Here is a 22,783-nt window from a genome sequence, read left to right as displayed (position 1 = left end):
AAAAGGCTAAAATTCTTTCTCCTTCTCTAAGGACACATTTCATCTTGAGTTAATTTTCTAGCTCTGTTTCCATGGAAGCCAGACAAAGGTTCAACAGCAGGTATGGTATTCAGCAAAACTGTGGATAGTAAAAATGACCTCTGATCTGGGCTGGAAGGACCCTGAATGAACTCAACTATCTGGTAGCGACACCGGAGCTGAGGCTTCCCTGAGCGCAGTAACTCCTATAACTGGGCAGGTTCCTCAAGGGACCCTGGGAACTTGATTGTGTGGGCTGTTTAGAAGATAATGGTTCCTATGGGGCTTCTAAGCCAAAGTGGCCCCCATGACTACTGATGGGGGTGTCATCTCCTCACCCCTGAGCAGTCACTTGGGGAAGAAGGTAAGAGACTGGCCCCTGGACCGGTGTGAGGACTCCTCCTGTGGAAGAAGTCACTTGATGCAGCCGTGCTGGCTTGCTGAGCATCCTGTGCTACGTGCTTCTAAGTGAATCTAACACCAGGTGTGTGTACCATGGTCTTATGTGTCTTAATGTCTAGTGAAGCCTAAGCAGACCCTGGCAGACACTGATCTTCTGCCCCACAGCCCTCTTTCGCCTACTTCCAGGCTTTCATCCCAGACAGGTGGAAATGGGATATTCACCTGGCATCAGGATGAAATCCAGCCAGCCTGCCTCGTTTCCCAGGCCTCGATGCCTTCCCTTTTGCCACATCTCCTCGGCAGACAACCAGGATGAAAGGCCATCTAGGTATTGATTACCAAGGAGCCCCACTTCCCACCGTCCAATAAAAGACTTGACCAAGATGTTTATAAGCATTTAATGAATGTTCCAAACATACCCTTCATGGCACTACAGGTGAATTTCATGATGAGAGAAGTCAATGTAACAGCCACCCAAATGACCACATGATTACTAGCAGTTTCCAGAAACCCGACACCAACCAGAAAGATGCCGTAGGGAAGAGCATGACCACTTAGCCAAAGAAGTTCTTTGGGATTCTTACTCTCCTCTTCCTCCTCCCTCTAAGGACCCTCTCCAGGGTATGGACGCTCAGGGTGGGAGAAGCAGGTGGGGAGGTCCCTGTGCAAAGAGGCCTGCTGAGAACCGCACACCTCAGATGCAGCAAGATGACCTAGAGGCATAGGCCTGCTCAATAAATAATTCCCAGATGCCACTCCCAGGAGCTGGCAGGCTCAGGGACACCGAGCCAGAGTTGCCATCCTCCCGAGGCCTGGCCGCACCGCTCGCTACGTGTTGCACACCAGCACGTCTGCAAAGGGTCCCAAGAGGGTCTTGTTGAAGATGCAGCGGACCCACACCAGGTAGGTAGTGAAGGGCTTGATGTTCTCGGTGAAGGTGTGGTTCTGCAGGGCCAGGATGTAAGGCACGTAGGTGTTCTCCCCCTGCTCCTGGAGCCACACCTCGTACTTCACCTCCCTCACCTTCAGGTACTTGAGGTTCCATGGGATCTGCCAGGAGACGGTGAGGTGGGCCTCTGAGGCGCCCTGCACCGATGCCTGGCACCGCGCCTCCCGCACCTTGCCGGGGTACAGGCTGACCGTCCACTTCTGCTTCCTTGGCCCTGGGCGGCCCTTCACCACACGCCGAATGGTTTGGACGAGTGATGGGATGTCCACCTTGGTGTCCTGGTAGATTCGGAAGAGCCACTCGGGGTTCCGGCAACAGAGGTGCCGCGGGACCTCCCGGCTTTGCAGGATCCGGGCCTGCTCGGCCCGGTCCAGGTGGGTGATGCCTCCCTGATCCCAGGCCCGCTCCGGGTGCGTGACTGTGTTCTCTGGCATCGTGTTCCGCCACGCTACATACTGGAGGTCCATACCAGGCAGCGTGGCCAGCGTCTTATAGGGGGTGTAGTGCTCGGGGTTGACGGCGTAGGGAAAGAGCTCCACCACCGCTGCCCCACGGGGCAGGAAGAGGGCAGTGACCAGCTGGGCCCCGTGCATGCTGACCAGCATGGAGGCGCTGCTGACCAGCCGCACCACGTCTGCAAAGGCGCGGTCCTCCAGGGACACCGTCACCGTCTTCATCTGGAACTCCTGAGCCAGTGCCAGCAGGAGCTCTGCCTCATTCAGGATGAGTCTGTTCTGGGTGCGGCTGAAGACCAGGATGTACTCCTCACCCAGGGGGCTGCCTACGTGGCTCACGTTCAGCTTTTCCGTCATGAACCGGGCAAACTGGCGGATCTCGTTGCCGGAGATGAGGATGTTGGCCTTCGGACCCTGGGGCTGGACAAATCCATACTGGTACCAGGTAGTGGTCTTGGAGAGGCCCACGAAGGCATGGGAGAAGCACAGCAGCCGGCCCAGGGCCTTTAGCTGCACCCGCAGGAGGGGCTGCTTGGGGCTGAGCAGCTTGTAGAGGTCAAAGTGGGCGCCCTCGCCCCAGCCCTCCATGAAGAAGAGCCGGGCCTCGCGGGCCAGGCCGGGGAACTGCCGCAGGGTGTAGAAGAGGGGCAGCAGGTCGTCGTGGAAAACGTGCATGAGGTTGTCCGGGTTGAAGCGGTTGGCGATGAGCGCCACGTCGGGCACGAACACGGGCTTGGGCATGAAGCGCAGGGCAGCGGCCGGCAGCTCCACGAAGTTGAAGTACTGGGTGTTGTGGTCCTCCACGGTGGACAGGTCGAGCAGGGCCGGCTGGAAGCGCCGGGAGCCCAGGCTGGGCAGCATCACAGAGCCGTTGCCGTGGAAGAAGATGAACTCCTCGGCTTCGCTGGAGTAGCAGAGCCACTTGAAGCGGCAGAGGCGGTCGGTGTGCGTGCGGCCCGTGCACACCATGTGCGTGCCGCCCTCCGTCAGGATCTGCAGGGCCTTCGCGTAGTCGATCCGCGTTGCGGGGTTGGGCTCGGGGGCTCGGCGGCCGAGGGCCAGCTCCTCCTCCAGGGAGGCCGCATGCTCGCGCAGCCGCACGTGCTTCCACAGCACGGCCGCCAGCACCGACACCAGGAGGGCGTTGAGCACGGCCGAGAGGTGCATCCTAGCGCAGCCACGAGGCCCTAGTGAGACAGCGGCCCCTAGGAAGCGCCTCGGGCCTGGCGGGCTTTACCCATCCCTGCGGGCACCCAGAGGACCAGCAGAGGCCTGCGGGAGGAGAGAAGGAAAAGGAAAAGGTGTCTGCATGGTGTGTCTGGAGTCACCCCAAGCACCCGCTCTGCACCAGGCACTGGATCCTTGGCGCCGCCTGCATGTCTGAAGATACAACAGGCTAGACCGTTGTTCAAAAAAGACCGTTGTTCAAAAACCCTCCCTCCCCTGCTGCTTCCATGGGGGGAATATACATCCCTGCACTGGACTTTGGGCTTGGCCACATAATTTGCTTTGGCCAATGAGATGTCAGCAGACAGAACATAATCGGAGGCTTGAAAAGTGCTTCTGTGACTGTTTTGCCCTCTTTATACTTAGGATGATGCCATGAGAATGTGTTCAGCGTAACTTCCCTGTCCTGGCAAGAGAGAGTTATGTGTGGAGCAGAACTGCTCCAGCCATGCTCAGCCTGGCTCAGCTGACCCCCAGATTTGTAACTGAGTCCAGACAAGACCATCAGAACCACCAGTCAAACCCAGCCACGGCTAGGCAACACAGAGACATCTGAGCTGAATAAGTGCTTCTTATCTTATGTCACTGAAATTCTGGGGGCTGTTTGTTATGAAGCACTGCTGCAGCAAAAGCTAACCAGCAAAGGTACCTGTGACAAAAGGCCTCAGGGAAAATCCCCATTAGGGGCCCGACATTCCTGGTACTGCAAGGTAAGGACTTCACCTTACCATGGGCACATATGGGTGGAAGGCCTGTGAGCACAGTTCCCAGGCTGCACACCAGGCCCCCCACATGCCCCTTCTCAGGACATGCGGCATACGTGTACCAGGAAGACAGGGAACATCTGCTCTTGCTCAAAGCTTCTGTTTGGAAATCACACCTGCTGGTTTTTAGATCTCCATGAAAAGATGGGTAGAAACTTGGCCCTGTCCAGTAAGAGAATTGTATCTGAATATCACCATTCACAAAGGTTTTGTATACTGAGGCGAAACCTCCAAAGGGTTAAGCGTCCTATTCCACATACACACACCTACAGGGAGGCCTGGCTGGGCTACGGGCATTTGCTCCCATTTTCCACACTACCAGGAAGGGGATCATTTCTGCTTTGAGGCCCAGGACTGTTCAGATAGTTGCAGAGTCTCACCCTCAGTCCTCACGGGAACAGCACAGGTAACACCTGACACCCACCATGGGGTGAGAGAACAGTGCATGGGCAGCTGCCTTCTTAGCTGGCTTTTGACTGCACCTCGATCAGCCATGTTCGTCTCCAGGGCAGGGTCTCTATAAGCCCTGCAACCCTGTAGCCAAGAAATCTGCTTAAGCATCAGTCAGCGTTCCTTAGTCTTTTCAAACCCACGCACCCATTCATAATAGAGAGAAACATTTTCATGCCTCAAACTGACCTGTAAAGTCCAGCATCCCCTTCCCCCAAGAATCTCTCACACATAAGACTCTCTTCTGCAATATCTGCTCCCCAAGACAACAGGATTTCATCAACTTCTACTTTCTGAAGTTCATGTGTTATATCTATATCTGTATATGTAAAATAATATTGCTGCATATACTTTTCCAAATATATGTGTCCCCATCTAGAATTCTCCACCCAGCCTCACCAGCTAAGAACCTCTTTGCTATTAGGTTGAACCACATTAAATAGCTGACAGTTGACAATTTCTGGCCAGTGTCCTATGGTCCTGCCATAGGAACCAACTATCCTTACCACCACCATGGTATAGATAGTACTAAGGTGCTCGAGAGAGAAAACCTGTGTACCCAGCATGACACAACCGCAGCTGGAGTTCTGACATCTCTCTAGGAGGTAAGAGGAGAAACCAGGAGTCAGAAAGAGGCCAGGAGGAGAGAGAAAGAGAATTCATCTTTAGGGTAGGGAGAGGAAAAGAACTGAGAAAATAAAGGAAGGGACAAAAAGAGTTTAAGAAGAAAATACAAAGGCAGGAAGGCAGCGGTTGGTGAGATCACCCTGAGGGCCGCAGCTCAGATCTGGGCTGTAGGACTGAAGAGACTCATGCCTGAATGACAGGGTACAGTGGGAGCAGGAGGAACGGCGGGGACGTATGTGAGTATCTATCCACAAACATGTAGCTCCTAGTTCTGGCCACTGGGCGGCCTGAGGGCAATGATAGCACAGCAGCAATGAGCACACCCAGCACTCAGAACTTGGTTTCTAAATATCATTCTCCACTGAAAGGAACCAGGGCTCCCTGGAGAAATAACTATTTCCCGGGCTGGGAAAGGGAATGAGCTTAGAACATCTTATAGTGTCAGAATTTTACGAAGTTCTCAAAAAATGATGGGGACATATCAAAAAGGCACAATGGCTAAATCTGGGACAATCTGAATAACAAAGTTAGAAAGCAACAGTAATGGATTATAACCCATAGACTAAAATAAATATCCATGAGACAATACTGATATGAATAAATGTTTGAATAAATAAATAGAGGAGAAGAGACAGATCTCCCTTTCAGAATGCCAATTAATAAATGTAGAAGCAATGATGGAAAAAGAAAATCACCATTTGGCAAACATCACAGCAATAATTATTTCAGGCAAGATCCACTGATGGATGCTAAAATTAGTGTGTGAAAGTATGATGAGAAAAAGGAAATTTGCAGTCTTCCAGTATCTCTCTATGAGATACATATTAATGACAAAGGTAAAAATAGAAATTTTACAGCAGAGAAGCCTGGCAGACATGAACCAAATAATCAACATTAACATCACCAGTAATAATATACTGACATCATGTACCCCCTGATATGATGTGCTGAGAAGGGTACCTCATTTCTGGAGCCCTCTTGCCCAAACTATATAACTTCAATCTATATTTCTAAATGGGAAAAACTTGATTCTAGTTCCAGTTCTAGTTCTGATTATGGTATGTAGATCAGTTAATAAAGAAAACATTAAACACAAATTGGATATTCTAAAAAGTAGACTAGGACTGACTAGGACTCTTCAGGAGTTAAAGTCATAAAAGACAAGGGAAGACTGAGGAGGTCCCAGACTGGAGGAGAGTAAGGAGACAAGACAACTAAATGCAATGTGGGCTCCTGGGCCAGAAAAAGTAAGACAATGGTAAAATCTGAATAAGGTTCATGGTTTAGTATCAGCGCTGTGTTTATTTCCTGGTTTTGATAATTATACTGTGATCATGTAAGATGTGAGAAGCTGAGTGAATAGTTTTTTGTAACTTTTCTGTAAGTCTCAAATTACTTCAAAATAAAAAGTTATGTAGGGATTTCCCTGGTGGCACAGTGGTTAAGAATCACCTGCCAATGCACGGGACGTGGGTTTGATCCCTGGTCCAGGAAGATCCCACATGCCACAGAGCAGCTAAGCCCGTGTGCCACAACTTCTGAGCCTGCGCTCTAAAGCCCGTGAGCTATGACTATTGAGCCCATGTGCCAAAACTACTGAAGCCCACGTGCCTACAGCCCGTGCTCCACAACAAGAGAAGCCACCACAATGAGAAGCCTGCACACTGCAACGAAGAGTAGTCCCCAATCACCACAACTAGAGAAAGCCCCTGTGCAGCTATAAAGACCCAACACAGCCAATTTATTAATTTTTTAAGTTATGTAAAAATTAGATAACTTAAGAAACAAGAGAACACAAGTATTTATAGGTAAAATGACTTGTATGTGGTTTGCTCTAAAATACTCCAGCAAAAAAGGCATGGAGACCAATAGAACAAGGCAGTAGCATATTGGTAGTTGAAGATGATTATGGGGGCTTTTTTGATTCTTTTTTGAGTTTGTTTGACATTTTGTATAAGAAAAAGTTAAAAAGGAAGCAAAGAATGAAATAAATCACTGTTACAAAATGACAGAATACTGGAAAGTAAATGAGTAATAAATTAATACTCAGAAAAAATAAACTAAAATAAAGCTTTCCCTGGAGAGATGGGAGGCAGATGGGTGCAGCATGAGCTGATGCATGTTTTGCTCTGATCATAGACAAGAACAGCTTCCAGCAGCAGCTAAAGCTGAAACAGACACACCCAGGGAACATCAGAAAGCAAGACCCCCAGGAAATGAGGAAAGACCCACCTCCAACCTGAGCAGGCATCTGGGCCCCCAGGTACTCACCATCTCTCTAGTGAGCATTCTGCTACCTGCCCTTCTCCTAGGGGTCCTCGTGGTGGGAGGCAGGCTTGGCAGCAGGTGGGGATGTGGGGCAGGGGCCACAGGCAGGAAGGAGGACCAGGGGGCTGTGTGTGCAGCAGCCAATCCCAGTTAAGCTGCTGAGCTTGGGGGCAAAGCTTATGGGAACCAGGAGCATCGGGGTAGCAGCCCTGTAGGGCCAAGAGGCAACTGGGCAGAGACCCGCCTTGGAGCCTGGGGAGTGGGAAGGACTGTTTCTAATCAGATGGAAAGTCCTCCACCCACCCCCAGGCCCTGCCAGAACAGTGCTGACAGAAGGCAGGACAAATACAGCCGGGCCCACGTGGACCTCTCATGGACACTTCGGGCTCTCCAGTTACCCTTCCAAGAGGGAGAATGGGAGAGGTTTGCTGGGGATGGGCAGAACGCTTCCCTAGAGACAGCGTGGTGGTTAAAGCACGGGGCCCTGAGGTCAGACTGCCTGGGTTTCTAACTTTACCACTTACGGACCAGGCGGCCTGCACCAACGTCTGATGGGAACAGCCACAGAAATGCCCCCATCCCGTCCTCCCCAGGTGAGACGGCCCTGAGGCGTGCTCTGCACTGGCTCCCAGAGCTCCCTAACAGAGTAAGTGGATTACACAGCTGCCCACAGCGGGAACCCTTCTTCCCTGCCCTGTCTCACTCCTCCACCGCCCTGTTCATGTGTACTGAGATCAAGTGCACATAATCTACTTGCTCTTGAATCCTTGTCTCGGAGTCTGCTTCTAGGGGCACGTTCATTAACACAGATATTATTGTATTTTGCCCCTGTGGAGACAGATGGAAAGCTGCCCTTGTACTCTTCCCTGCTGTGAAATAGCCAAAGTGTGGTAGTGAGAAAGCCAACAAGAACTCAGGCAGTCACTGCTTATTATAAAGTCCTTCCAGTCTGTTCCCCACACTCCCCACTCCGTGTCTGTCCACCCCCCACCCCCAAGTGCACCGCAGCAGCCTGCAGATGCCCAGAGAACAGAAGGATCAGGCAAAATCCTCAGAAATGTTTTCAGAAGACAAAAGACGGAGGCAAAGGCTACATTAATTAGACCCCTGGCTCTAAAGAAGCCAAGAGTCTCCTAAGTCCTGTCTGCTGGCTGAGGAGATACTACTTCTCCGGACGAGGAACCAGGCTGCTGGAAGAGGAGGGCAGGGTCCCTGTTGCCTTCCCTAGCGGAGTCTTGTTACAGAGGCAGATGAAGAGCAGTCCCGGCCGGGGGCAAGAGGCAAGTAAAAGGGGCCAACTCAATGGCCTTGGAGATACCGGCTCTGCTTGTGGCCAAGGGCTGACTACAGAACTGCGTTCTTCGGAAATAAATTTGTTACATGGAAAAGACAGTCCCTCTCGGACTTTTAAGGTGCGGCATCAATAGCTTGAATGGTGTTGTCTTCAGCACTTCCTGGCCTGGGGGTCCCGGGAGGGGAGAAGCCTGTCACTTATTATGAGCAGACCACTCTTGTCTTAAGTTACTTGTCAAGTTGCTCTGTCCCAAAGCCTGGTCTGCAGCAGTGGACCCTCTCCCAGGAGAGGTAAGCAGCGAGGAGAGTAGGGGAAGACGTCCATGCTAAGACAGAGCAAGGCCTCAAGAATCACAAACACCTGCCCGGAGCACCCGTCTTCCAGCAAGGAGGCAAGCTCTGAACAGATCCCCAAAGGAAACCCCTCCTGAGGCCTGGAGCTGTGGCACATGGTGGAAAGCTGTGCCCTTGAGTCACTCATGACACGAGTCCTCAGATTCCCTCCTGCATTCTCTTGACAACAGGCTCGATCCGATGCGGGCAGGCAGGGCACTGACCTTACGTAACTACCACCATGGCACAGCCAACAGCCAAGCAGGAGGGACGCCAGCCACCGCCCTCCTCCCCCAGGAGGCAGCACCGGTGGGGGTGCAGGACAAGGCAGCCTGAACGTCCCGGTGACTTCATCCAAAGGAAGATATGTCCCCATCTCTATCCACCTCTATTCATGAACCTGAGTCCAAAGACTTAGGAGCACATGAAGAAGACAGGGGAGTGAGGCTCTGCATCAGCCCAAGTTAGAGTAGGGTATGAGCAAGAGATACAAACATTAAAAAAAAAAAAAAAAAGACATCCCTGTCCTCAAGGTTCTCCCTGTGGCAGAGGAGACAAGAGGCTGTTGTGAACACCTGACGTGGCGCAGCTGTCACAGAGGCAGGGAACACGTTCCCAGGAGCACTCACGGAGGAAGCATCTTCACTGTTGGGGGTGAGAAGGGGCCCCCACTGCTAGATGGGCTCCTCCTGCCCCACAAACATCAGGAAGGCACTCAGTACAGGTGACAAGCTTTCCTTGTCCAGCAGGACCAGACCAACCCTTCTGATCACCTCCTGGGTCATCCTGATAAGACACTCATTTGGCCTTTGCTTAAAAATCTGTTTCCCACTGGTCTTGCCCAAAAGGCTCCCTAGAGGAAGAGCATGGTCAGGTGGATGAGAGACGAGCCTGCTCAGGAAGCTGGGAGCCCTGGCAGCTCTCCCGCACCACGGCAGTGCATCCAGTCTGGACCAGTGCAGGTATCAGGACACACACAACACGGCAGTGGCGATTTCAAGCCTTCTTCCTAATGGTGGTGGTCAAGAATTCTTCCCAGGCACTCACACTCAACTTCCTTCACACTATGTGTGAGCTGGCTTTATGATCTTGGCAGGTCCCTCCACCACCTTAAGTCTCAACGTCCTCATCTGTACAATGGGAAGAATAACCTCCTCACGGTGTGTAAGAAAAAGTGAGCTCATGCATGTAGAGTATCTAAACAGGCCTCAAAGCACAGCAGCTGTCATAACTCTATTTCCATTAGGGCTCCGAAAATTAAGTCAATGAAAAACAGATACCAACTGTATACACCCAAACCAACTCCCAAAGGGACTGAACCCAACCCTCAATTGCTTTGGGGAGTACCCTCACAATCTCCTGGCTTCACTCCGTCTTCCTAATGACTTGCTTCCTTTCTCTGTGAAGATGGACCCACAAATTCAGAAAAGGCTTCTCCCTGGTCTGAGCAGCCAGTTTTCAGTATAAAATTAACAATCAGAACCCCACCACCCTCGACATTTTATGTTGGCAGGGTACTTCAAAGCTATTTGTGCATTTTCTCATTTAATCTGAAAACCAACATTTAAGCGGCAAGCAATGCACTGTTAACATTTTCCCCATCTCACAGATCAGGACTCAGAGGCGAGGAGAAGCCAAGTAAATGTGTCCCAAAGCCCTCGGCTTGTGAGGAACGATGTCAGGATTCAAACATGGAGTGCATAAACACTGTCTACACTAACACCCAGGCACTCCTGGGACCTCATCTTCTCTGCATTCAGGGCAGAGAGGTCCAGGGGACTCAAATGTCACCACGTTTGTCATTCTCTGCTTCCTCTACCTGGGGCTCCACATTTAGAGCCCAATGGGGATGGGGCACAAAGAACTTAGTGGCTCAGCCAAGACAAAGAATGACAGAGCAACAATGTTTTTCAATGGTATATTTTTAGTGTATATTTTATGGTATATTTGAGCTATTTTTTCTTTAATTTTGCTGACAAGTCAATAAATACAAGAATGGGTTCAAGCTCAAAAAAAAAAGAGCATTTTTTTAAAGAAAGGGGAAAAAACAAATGAGATTAAAAACATGATTAAAATAGCCCTCTAGAAACTGAGGCAGACAAGAGGAAACTGCGAATTCCCCTCCCCCCCCAAACTGCTTCACTCAGCTCCTAGACCAGATACCCACTATCAGATTCCCACAGACGGCGAAGCCTCCTTTCCAGGACCCCATCTATTCCAGGAAGCGCGGGAGGAAGGTGTTGATGGTCTGCCACACCTGCAGACACAGCAGGAGCTGGGGAGTGGGGGGAGCCACACCTGTAGGGGCTCCCACCCGAGGCTGCTCATCCAGCACTGGCTGCAGGCTCCACTCCTGGGGCCCTGCCCGCCTCCAGACACAGGCACAGAAAAGCCACTCACAAGGGCTTTGGTGTCTGATGAGGAGTAAAAGCCCCAGGAATTCTAGGCCTGGAGCAGGGGGTACGAACTCACACGCTTACTGAAGCCAAGAGCCAATGGGGAGAGTGAAGCCAGGGGTGGGCAGTGTGACCCGGGGACCAAACGTCCAGCTTAAAGTTCAAGTTGATGAGGGCCTGGCAGGAAAGTGGCCTGGTGGTGCCTCCTAGTATTATTCTACTCCAGGTGCCAGAACCAAGTACTACAGACTGGGTAGAGAAATTTATTTTCTCACAGTTCTGGAGGCTAGACGTCCCAGACGAAGGTGTCGACAGGTTTGGTTTCCCCTAAAGCCTTGGCTTGCAGACAGCCATCTTCTCACTGTGTGCTCACATGACCTCTGTGTGCTCTGGGGTGGGGAAGAGATCTCCAGTCTCTCTCCTCCTTGTTATTAGGACACCAGTCCTATCGGATTAGGGCCCCACCCTTACGACCTCATTTAACTTTAACTACCTTCTTAAAGGTCCTATCTCTAAATATAGTCACGTTGGGGGTTAGGGCTTCCACTATGAATTTGCAAGGACACAATTCAGTCTGTAACACTACTCTTCAGGTTTTTCCAGAGAAGCCAGAAATCCATTTAAAATGTGAAATGTCCTAACCTGTAATTTCTGGCAACTGTTCACCTTGAGTGAAGATGACAGGCAGGCCCAAGAGCTGGGGCTGCTGGCCTTGTTGTTGCTGGTACAATGGGCCTGAGGAGGTAAGCCCTGGTCTAGAGTGAAGCCCTTGGGACTTCCTAGGTGGCTCAGTGGTTAAGAATCTGCATGCCAATGCACGGGACATGGGTTCGATCCCTGCTCCAAGGAAGATCCCACATGCCGCAGAGCAACTAAGCCCATGCACTACAACCACTGAGCCTGCACTCTAGAGCCTGTGAGCCACAACTATTGAGCCTATGTGCCACATCTACTGAAGCCCATGCACCTAGAGCCCGTGCTCTGCAACAAGAGAAGCCACGCAATGAGCAGTCCGCACACCACAATGAAGAGTAGCCCCAACTTGCCTCAACTAGAGAAAACCTGTGTGCAGCACTGAAGACCCAACGCAGGCAATTAATTAATTAAACAATAAAATAAAATAAAAAAATAAAGTGAAGCCCTCTCCTGCCAGCCTGACCAGCTGCACCAGGTTCCCAACTGCCAGGACCAGCCGCCCATTCACTGGTCACTCCCCCAGGAGCAGGGCTGGGAGGGGCGGTAGGCTGGGACTGCCGGCACCGCCAGACCCAGGCTCAGAAGACCGGCAGGGCCCACACCAAGACGAGGGGTAGCAATAGCGCCTAGAGAAGGTTTTATATTAATAGTATAACAATTTTACTTTTAAGTGTTGCTTATACTCCCAATTGATAATCATAGAATTGTTATTTTGTCATTTACTGAAACAAATGCTTTCATCCTAAATGCAGCCTGAACGACTAGTGTTGAACTATGGGCACTTTCTGTCCTGCGCTGATGCATTTCACACGTTGTGAGTTAGTAAAGAGCAAACAAGCTCCAACAACTCAAACACTCTCAGAATGATCTCTCCCCTGCTCCCTCCGCCTCCTGTTTATTGTTCCCAGAAGCAGTGCCTGGAACTGGTACCCCTAACACCAGGCTTATATGAGCTCCAACGTTAGAGCACCATCCAAGGCTATTGACAAACCTGAACAAACACTGACAAGACATCAGGCCTTCTGCCAAGAGCATTTACCCTTCGGCAAAATGTTGGCAGCCTCTGAGTACTCCTTGTAAAACCTAACAGTTAATTGACCAGGTATATTTAACATTTAGTTAAGAGTTCACATTCTTAGACTAAAAACTTAATTTAACATGGATAATAACTCCTTGCTTTAGTATAAAGGGCAAAGCAAGGCAAAGCTGCAGACATTAATCCTGGGTCAACAGCTAAAGATAGTGACTCTACTTCCTTATCAATTAAAGAAGATGGAACACCCTGGGTGGGCTGGGGCCAGCGGAGGGGAGCAAGAGAATTCCAGTCTGTGTGACTCCGGCACGGTGGCAGCTTTGCTGAGGACAGCCAGGGCTCCAAGGCACTCAGGGCAGGCGGGACGGCTGAACCGGTGGAGGTGAGCCCAGCCTACCGCCGACACAGACATCCTCGCCCGCACAGCCTGCTGTGACATCATGTGACTTTTGCTTGGCACCCAGGGTTCCCTCGCAAGTCAGAACTGCCTGTGTTGGCCCTTTATGGCAAAACAGGAAAGCACTACTATGCACCAATGGGGTCACAAATGGGGCGCAACAGAGACCAGAACTGTGTGAGGCTCTGCCGTGATGCTCACCCAGGTGACACGGAACACACCTGCATCAGGTTTTCTCCTGAAACTGCAAATTCAAATAAAAACAATTCTTATAGGAAAGGCACAGTCCCCAGTGTGTACACAGACCCATCTGGGCCCTCAGGTCCCGTGTGAGGAGAAAGAATTCATCAAGAGGGTCAGAAGGCCACTCACTACAGGAAGCATAAAACATTCACAAAGAAGAACGAAGACGTGTGCACGACAGGAAACAGTCCTGGTGGGGACTGAGGCCACCCATGGCAGCTACCTGGAGGGTGAGGGGGTTCTGGGCAAGATTTGGGAGGTGTTTTGGTGGTCGTGGGGGCTAAGATGAGTATCCCTGTTAGGTGTCCACGTGTCCCTACTGGCGATGACTGCTACAAACCTCCGTCCACAGCAGACATCATTGTGCCCAGTTCTCACATCTGCACACCAAGCAAGTCATGAGGCCACCAAGCCAGAGGCTCGTCTCCCACCCCAGGGCAGCCACGGCCAGGGAAGCCATGCACCGCTGAAAGGGCACTGTCTTTACAAGACGGGTAAAGGCTGCAGAGCAGGTGTGGACAGTGCCAGGAGAAGGCAGGGGGCTGAAGCTGTCCGGAGACCGGCATTTCACCCGTGGAGCCCCTGGGCTCAGGTGACCACCTGCAAAGCCCTCTGCAGGGGGAAGCCATGAGCGTCCAGGTCACAGCAGTCGCTCCCAAACACCCAGGGAGCCTGGAGCCCAGCATTAGTGAGTGGAGGGAGGTGACAGGCCTCAGCTTGGGTTTTCCTTTGGCCTCATCACCAAGGTGTCACCCTCAACTCCTCCCTTTCATCACCACCACCACCACCTTCAATATATCAGAGCCAACCTCCACTGGCCAATCGCTAGGTGCCAGGTTCTCCAATTTACATGATGACCATCACTTTATAGATGGCTGAACCAAAGTGCAAAGAGGTTAGAAACCTGCCCAAGGTCACACAGGAAGCAGCGTTGAGACTCTAACGTGGGCGGGCTGGCTACAGGGTCTGTCATCTCTGTTACCTGTTTTCCTTCTTTGTATCTGGAAATAATCCCAGACTTACAAAAAGTTGTACATATAATACAAAGAACTCCCCTACATCCTTACCCAGATCCACCAACTGCTAATTTGACACATTCATTTTACCATTCTCTCTTTTTCTGAACTGTTTAAAAATGAGCTGGAGACATCTTGCCCCTTTAGCCCCTAATACTTCAGCATCTATTTCCTAAGAATGAGAACATTCTCTCGTATCACACAAAATCAGGAAATTAATATTGACATGATGCTGTTATGAATCCGTGGTCTCTATTCTGTGGTCCCGAATCCAAACCAGGATGAAGCCTGGCGGCCAGGTAGGATGTCTCTCCGGTCTCCCCCATTCTGGGCAGCTTCTCAGTCTTTCCTTCCCTTTTATGACCTTGACAATTTTTAACAGAGTCACATATTTTCTAGTATGTTCCTCAGTTTGGGACTGTCTGGTGTTCCCTCATGATTAGACTCAGGATATGTACCTCTGTCAGGAATCAGAGTCTACGTGCTTAATGTTACTACAAGACTTCCATGCGCATCCTTCTGGGATACTCTCAGTGGGGCAGCCAGGATCAGGAAGGATCCAGAAACCCCATCCTGTGTAAGATGCTCGAAGGAGCAGGGCCCCTTCCTTGAGGAAGAGAAGCCCCTGGACACTGGGCATTCTTTAAACACCTGAGAGGCCGTGCAGCAAGAGTGAGGCTGCTCCAGAGTGGAGGCTGCACCCTCTCTAAAAGAGTGGACACGTGCATGACGGTGACACGTGCAACCCAGGCCCCAGGCTGAAGGCTGGACTTCAGGTACACGTAATTCCCAGCAGCCAGCTGCCACTCCACACCTAGCATGGCTGCGTGGGCCACTCTAGGGCCCTGAAGTAAGGCCTGAAGAAGGAAGTCACAGGGAGGGGATTCCAGCATGGGAGGCAAGAAGAGAACACCTCTAAGGGTTCGAGCTGCTCTAACATGGAGGAATCAGCTACTTTGTAGGGCAGTGAGCCCCTCTCCTGCTGGGAAGTGGTACAGTAAACCAAGGTCAACCTGTGAGGTGGGGAGGGGGGCTGGACATGGGGTCCCCCAAAGCAGGAATCACCCCCCTCAAAGCAGTATCAGCATCACCTGGGATGAGAAATGCAGAATCTGGGGTTCCCTCCAGAGCTGCTGAACCAGAATCTCTGAAAGGTGACCCAGGAATCTGAATCTGTGTTTTTTAAAAAATCTTCCAGGTGGTTCTAGTGTGCACTCAATTTTAAGAACTCCTTTGAGGTTTTTCTAACACTCCACAATTCTGCAATTCCCTGCTTCTAAACACCCAGCAGGGCATTTCTGTCCAACCCAGGGTAAACAACCAAGAACCACCCTCCCCATCAATAAAGGCTAGTAACTCCTGTTCCCAGCCTCTGCTAAGACAATGCATAAGCCTGTGTTCTGGAGGACACTAAGAAGGCTGCCCCACGCTAAGCCCCTTTTGAGAAAAGTTTCCCCAACCCACACCTTCCCACAGAAGCTGCATCACGTACAAGGCTGAAGAGGCAAGAACACCAGGTCTCTCAGGCACAGCTAAAGGGCTGCGAGTGGAGCCTGGGTCTACAGCAGCCACCAGCGGGAAACCGAGAGGTCAGATGCAGTGGCGCTTGCGTCAGACGTCCACCCCCGCAGGACCAGAGAGAGAAGGTAGGTCTCCTGAGACAGGAACCCCTGAACAGAGCAAGGCTGCGCTGCTTGCAGTGGCCACTGTACACCCTTGTTGGAAGCTCTGGGACCCAGCGTAATGGTGGTAACTCCTGAAGCCCCCCATGATTCCTGTCGCAAACCCCCACTACTGAAGGACCCTGGGGTGTGTCTCGTCACTGCGTGTGTCTAAAACAACCGGACCCAAGGGTCTGTATGGGGACAACACTAATAGTGGCAATACAGCAGCCCAGGTCCCCAACCCCTCCCCGAAGCCTGGCCCAGGGCTGAGTACCCGCTGCCCAGCCAGGAAGGGGTCCTCTGTTACGCTTGTTGACGCGGAGAAAAGAGACAGCTCTTAGCATTAAGACTGTGCAGATACCCCCCAAAAAAATAAAAAAATAAAAAAAAATTAAAAAAAACCCCAAAAAAATAAAAATAAAAAAAAATAAAAAAAAAAAAAAGACTGTGCAGATGGTCATCACCACTGGCAGAGTGAAAGGTGTGATTCCCTGATAGACCCTGGGCCCTGAGTATGTACCCAAGGAAGCCAGACAACATGGAAGGACGGACAGCTCTTCTGAACAGGTCAGGAAAAGCGGATGCTGGCCTCTGGGCCAGGGGTGAGGTTACTGCCACCACCATCTTACTTTACTGAGCGCCTACCATGTGCCAGGCACTGCTCTAAGCCCTTGCTCTGACCCTTTTCATTTAAGCCTCACAAAAGCCCTCCAGTGCAGGTACTCATATTATCTCCATTTTCTTTTAATGTGAAAAACTGAAGCTTAGTGGGGTTAAGTACGTTCTTCTAGGTCCTGAGGCTCAAGCAGGATCACCAGAATTCAAACCTGTGTCTGACTCCAGGGTCCACAGTGCTTCAGACTCAGAGGTACAACTGGTGATGGAGAAGCAGGGTAGACCTCAGAGCAATGAGCTTTCATCGCTCAAGGGCAGAGCGGGTATGGATGGCTCTGGAAACGCAGACCCACAGGCCCTCAACTGTAACTTAGCAACCCAAGGCTTCCCTTGTGTAACTCCTCCCCACCTGGGCAGGCAGAGAGATTCTCAGCAGTGGCAGGTGGCTCAGGGAGCTGTGGCCCTTCTCTCACCCCAAGGAAGGCCTGGGGAGCACAGTGGGGTGACCGTTAACCCACCTGCCCCGGTGCTGTGCTGACAGGGTTAATCCACCAGCTCAGAATGACCACCACCGCTTCTTAGAGCTAAAAGAGAACTCAGAAATTATTTGCTCCAACGCTTTATTTTACAAAAGGTCTTGAGAGGCAGTGGGAGCTCTCACAGGCAGCCGAGATGAAAAGAGCAGGGTGCTGGTTCTCCTCACGCCCGTGGCGCGCAGGCGACGCCCCTCTCCACAACAGACCTCAGGCCCAGGAGAAGTACATGGCTCCAAGACTCTTCCCGGCCCTTAGACAAGATCATTTCTTCTCAACACCAGGCTTCCGGGTCTCAAGCGGATGACGCCCTTCCCCAGCCCTGTGGTCCAGTGATGAGAGCTTCTGGGGGCAGGGCTCACCTCTTCCTAAGGCTTCACCCTCCAGCCTCGGTCGACCTCAGACATGGAGAGGAAGTACATTCAGCCAGGCTGCAGGCTCCTGCCCCTTCTCCAAGCGGTCAGAGACCCCCTGCTGTTACACTGGAGGCTGCCCCAGGTCACAGGTGGGCTTCGAGAACTGCAAAGACCCCGCGGGCAGCAGAGGAGGGGAACTGAATAGCACCAGTTCTGGAGCTGAGATGCCAGGATGAGCTCCAATCCTGAGACTTAGCAGCTGCGTAACTGTAGACCAATTCTTCTCTCTTTTTATTTTTTTGACACACGAAAAGGTGTACATGATTAAGGTATACGACATGCGTATGGAGATAAGTATATACCCATGAAACCATCACCATAATTTATGCCATAACCTATCCAACACCTCTGAAAGTTTCCTCTACCCTCTTATTTATTATTTTTTTGTGATAAGAACACTTAAGCTCTACCCTTATAGCAAAATTTGAAGTATATAATACAGTATTGTTAACTATAGGCTCTATGCTGTATGGCAGATCTCTAGGACTTGGTCATCTTGTCTATCTGAAACTTTACACTCTTGGACTAATACCTTCCCATTTCCCCTCCCCCCAATCCCTGGCAACCACCATTCCATGCTCTGCTTCCATGAGTCTGCCTATTTTAAATTTATCCTTTAAGTGATATCATGCAGTCTTTGTCCTTCTGTGTCTGCCTGGGCCAATTCTTAACCCCTGCAAGCCTCCATTTCCTGGTCTGAAAAAAAGACACAATTATACCTATTTCACAGGGTGGTTCTGTGAATTCAAAGAGACCACCCAGGCAAAGCACAGCACCTGACAATTGTTTTTACAGAATTATTATTAATCATAATAATGCTATAGCTCCCATTCACTGGCTCTTACTCTAGGCCAGGAACAATGCTAAGTGCTTGACATGCATTATCTCATTTGTTCTTACAAATTTAAAACAGGTGTTTTCAACTGCATTCCACTTAAATTGTTAAGCGAACTGTTCAGTGACACACAACTATTAAGGGGTGAGGCTGGGGTTCGAACCCAAGTTTGACTTCAAAGCCTATGATGACATTTGTGAGCTCTGCCTTTCAAGTTCATGATTTCACCCAATTAAAAAACCTATCACGTGACAGGCAGGTCCTGGGGGAAAGTATCCACTGACAACCATCTGAGAGTAACGAGGACCCTTGAGGACTGGAGCATTTGGTAATTTAATTTTCTGGTTAGCTCAATATGCGCTACAAGCCTGTGTTTATTGCTAAATATTTTCTAAAGCAAGGCTCAGAGCAAGAACTTGCCAACCAGAAGGTCAGTATGAAAAACACTCTGACACCTGCCCCAGCAAGGCCACCAGAATGTATGTTCACGTGCCACGGTGTGGGGGAGCCACACTCACAGTCACCAGCACCCCCATCTTCCTCTTCGCTGAGGATCTCCACTCTGCTTCTCCTGCCCCCACCACCCCCCTGGCAGGGGCCCAAGACTCAGGATGTGCTGTCCATCCCTGGGGAAGAGGGGATCTGCACTCCTTCCTGGCGCTGCCACCCAGTGGGACTCAGATTACTCATTTGTAATGTGAAAGGATGAGTTGGAAGATCTCCAAGATCCATGACAGTCAGAGTCGGCAGCTAGTTCCAGTGAGACGGACCTGGGTTCCAGTCTCACCTCGAACATTTTCTGTTGTTAGCAACCACGTTTGCTGCACATTCACTGTGCACTAGTCACTGGGCTTCGGATTGTGCAGCATTATTTCATTTAATCCTCACAGCAACCATGTGATGAAGGTACTTTTATCCCCATAAAAGAAAAAGAGGCTCAAAGAGGATGTGACCTGCTCAACGGTGCACAGTTAGTACATGAGGGCCAGGATTTGAATGCCCAACACATGTAACAGTAAACGTTTGGTGAATGAACCCTGTTCTGTCTGTGCTCTTGGCCACCAAGTCCTATCAAGTTCACCCCATAACCATTCCCATTCCATTCTTGCTTCCCCCAAAAGCAAGTTCTGAGACTGGTTGGCATAAAGTTAAGCCAACCCTAGCCGCCCACCACCAGGTGCAGGACTCTGTCCTGAGGACCCTAGACCTTAGCAGAGGATTCCCATCAGTCACCGGGAGACGGGTTCCTACACACATGATGAGGCCCGGACTCCATCGGGTCTCTCCTTCAGAGGCTACCCCAGGACTGTCAAGCAGGCCGTGGCAGGCTCTCATTGCCAGACACACAGTAGGCATCCCACTGAGCCCCAAGGAGTCCAGGGATCAGCTGTGGGCTGCCCAGGTACTGCCTTCAAAGGGAGCTCAGGAGGCCCAGGTCCCCTCCATGCACCTCGCCTGGCTCCCCGCCACCCGCGCCTCAAGCGCACCAGCTCCCAAGCAAACGGGCGTGGGAACCCGCTGCCAGTGCCAGCCCCGAGCAAAGGGCTTCAGCTGACACGCCAGGGCCCGCGGCACCTGGACCCCGAGGGTCCACCTCCCCTCACCCTAGCCTACCTCCCGCACCTCCGTCAGCCCCACCCCACGTCACTCCTCCCATCTGCAAACTCGCCTCGGCTCCGCTCCACCCCAGCGGCGACCCCTCCCGAGGGAGGTCAGGGGGCCCCTCCCTCAATTCCAAACCCAGCCGGCTCGCGGAACCCTCGCCCACCGCGAGCGCCCTCCTCTCACCTGCACCCCGCAGCCCGGGCTCCGCCGGGCTGAAACTTCCAGGCCGGCTCTCCGAGGAGCGGGCTTTGGCCGAACCCGCCCCCGCCGCCCGCTCTGAGCCGTGGAGGCCCAGGCAGGGGACGCAGTCTCCGCCGCGCCGTCTGGTCAGCCGCCGCGGGGCTCGCAGGTGGCCTCCATGCGCCTGCCCAGCTGGCGAGCCCCGCGCGTCAGCCGTGCACGTGCGCAGGCTCGCGGGTCCGGCCGCCTCCGCCCGCGGCCAGACCCGCCTCCTTGGCCCGCGGAATTCTGGGAATTGTAGTTCGCGTCCGGCGACAGCCGGCTCCTTCAGCCCGCGGAATCTGGGAGTTGTAGTTCACCCCTAGAGAGGCGGCTTTGCTTGGTGTGAAGCTTATATAATTATGGGAGGCCTGATAATAAACGTAAATGCAAGTTGTCAATAAGCAGATGTCATTTATCAAGTCAAAGTAATTAATACGTTCACATGCTTTTAAAAAATAGATAATAACTACGGGGGACATCTATACAAAAGCACCATTCCTCTGCTCCAATCCCCACCCTCACTCTATCCCATCCAGACCAACCTGCTCCTTAAGGGCAACATTCCCAAATCTTATGGCTGCTGCATCTGGCATTTACTGCCGACTGTCGATATATATATGTATATCCCTACTTCTTCAATTATGAATTTTAGACCTCGACTTTTTGCTAGTATAGATGAGAATTTTACTCATTTAGATGTGCACCAACTGTGACTACCTGCACCTCCATTGATCTATGAGACAACATTTCTGTCTGTCGAATTGGGAAAACCCTATATTTCATTTGTAATTATTTTAAGTGAAAATGCCCAAGTGTTGAGGCAGTAAAAGTTAGTAAATTTATGCAGGGCGATTTGACAATACAGTCAAAAGCCATTAAAAACATATAGACCTCTAACCAAGAAATTCTAATAATTGTGGATGAGTACAAAGGCGGAAGAGTGTTGTTTATAATGATAATAAGTTAAAAGGCTGGAGTGGCTATATTAATTTTAAAGTAGAATCAAAAGCAAGGAAAATCACCAGGGATAAGAAGGGATATTACATAATGACAAAAGGGTCAATTCACCAACAAGACATAATAATCGTAAATGTGAATGTGTCTGACAATAGAGCCTTAAAATAAATGAATCGAATACTGATAGAACTAAAAGTAGAAATAGACAAACCTGCAATTATAGTGGGAAACTTCAACATCCTTCTCTCAACAACTGATAGAACAACAAGGCAAATAGTCAGCAAGGATATAGAAAAGCTGAAAAACACCAAAAAGCAATAGGATCTAGTTGACATTACATTAAACAACAATGGAGTCTAGTTGACTCCATTAAACAACAACAGAATACACGTTTTTTTTCAAACACCCACAGTATATATATTAAAATAAACTGCATGCTGGACCATAAATATAAAAATTAGCAGAAGACATGAATAGACATTCTACTAAAGAGTATATATAAATACACATGAAGAGATGTTCAACATCACTAGCCCCTAGGGAAATGCAAATTAATACCATGATGAGATATCACCACACACCTATGAGAAGAGCTAAATTAAAAAATAATGTCCAAATCAAATGCTGGTGAGTATGCAGAGAACTAGATCTCTCATTCATCGCTGGTGGAGATAGTTTGGTAGTTTCTTTAAAAAATAAAAAAAAACACACACTTACCATATAACTCATCAATCACACTCTCGGGCGTTTATCCTGGAGAAATGAAAACTCATATCCACACAAACACTTGTACCGATTATTCACAGCTGCTTTATTTGTAATACCCCCAAACTGGAAACAAACAACAGGTTTGTCACACCGTAGTGGACCCACACCATAGAACACTATTCAGTACTGCAAAGGAATGGGCAATTGATACTGGCAACAACTTGGATGGATAGCAAAGGCATTATGTTGGGTGAAAGGATGTCAATCACAAAAGGGTACATTTATATGATTCCATTTATATGACATTCTTGAAACAATAAAGCTATAGAGATGGAGAATAGATTAGTGGTTGTCAGGAGTTAGGGATGGGGTAAAGGGAGAAGAGGTGAATGTGACTATATAAGGGTAGCAGGAGGGAGATCTTTGAGGTGCTTGATTGTGGTGGTGGTTACACAAATCTACACATGTGATAAAAGGACCCAGAACCATGCACAGCTTTATACCAACGTCAAAACGCCTAGTTTGGATATTGTACTATAATTATGTAACATGTAACCATGAGGGGAAACTGGATGAAACATTCCATGGAACCTCTCTCCACTATCTTTGCAACTTCATATGAATCTATAATTATTTCAAAATTAAAAGTTTTAAAAAAGAA

The 22,783-nt window shown here is 50.3% G+C and overlaps 1 protein-coding gene across 3 annotated transcripts; it reads right to left on the bottom strand.

The window, feature by feature from the left end:
* Positions 1-804: 804 nt before the first annotated feature.
* Positions 805-20,665, bottom strand: POMGNT2 (protein O-linked mannose N-acetylglucosaminyltransferase 2 (beta 1,4-)). 3 transcript variants are annotated; one of them, XM_057706488.1, is made up of 2 exons: positions 20,419-20,665; positions 805-3,096 (listed from the first exon to the last, which is right to left on the bottom strand). In XM_057706488.1, exon 2 carries the CDS (start codon positions 2,989-2,991, stop codon positions 1,249-1,251), a length of 1,743 nt encoding a protein of 580 aa, XP_057562471.1. In that variant the 5' UTR covers positions 2,992-3,096; positions 20,419-20,665; the 3' UTR covers positions 805-1,248. The 3 variants fall into 3 exon arrangements, 1 of the variants encoding a protein (XP_057562471.1); XR_009048841.1 differs by lacking the exon at positions 805-3,096 and adding an exon at positions 17,445-18,022; XR_009048842.1 differs by lacking the exon at positions 805-3,096 and adding an exon at positions 17,445-17,898.
* Positions 20,666-22,783: the final 2,118 nt, after the last annotated feature.

The sequence above is a fragment of the Hippopotamus amphibius genome, chromosome 13, assembly GCF_030028045.1.
Source record: "Hippopotamus amphibius kiboko isolate mHipAmp2 chromosome 13, mHipAmp2.hap2, whole genome shotgun sequence".
Taxonomy (NCBI): domain Eukaryota; kingdom Metazoa; phylum Chordata; class Mammalia; order Artiodactyla; family Hippopotamidae; genus Hippopotamus; species Hippopotamus amphibius.
This window is presented reverse-complemented; position numbering and strand designations above follow the sequence as displayed.

Coding starts and splice junctions, on each gene's coding strand:
- POMGNT2 (XM_057706488.1), bottom strand. CDS start 2,991: ATGCACCTCTCGGCCGTGCTCAACGCCCTCCTGGTGTCGGTGCTGGCG.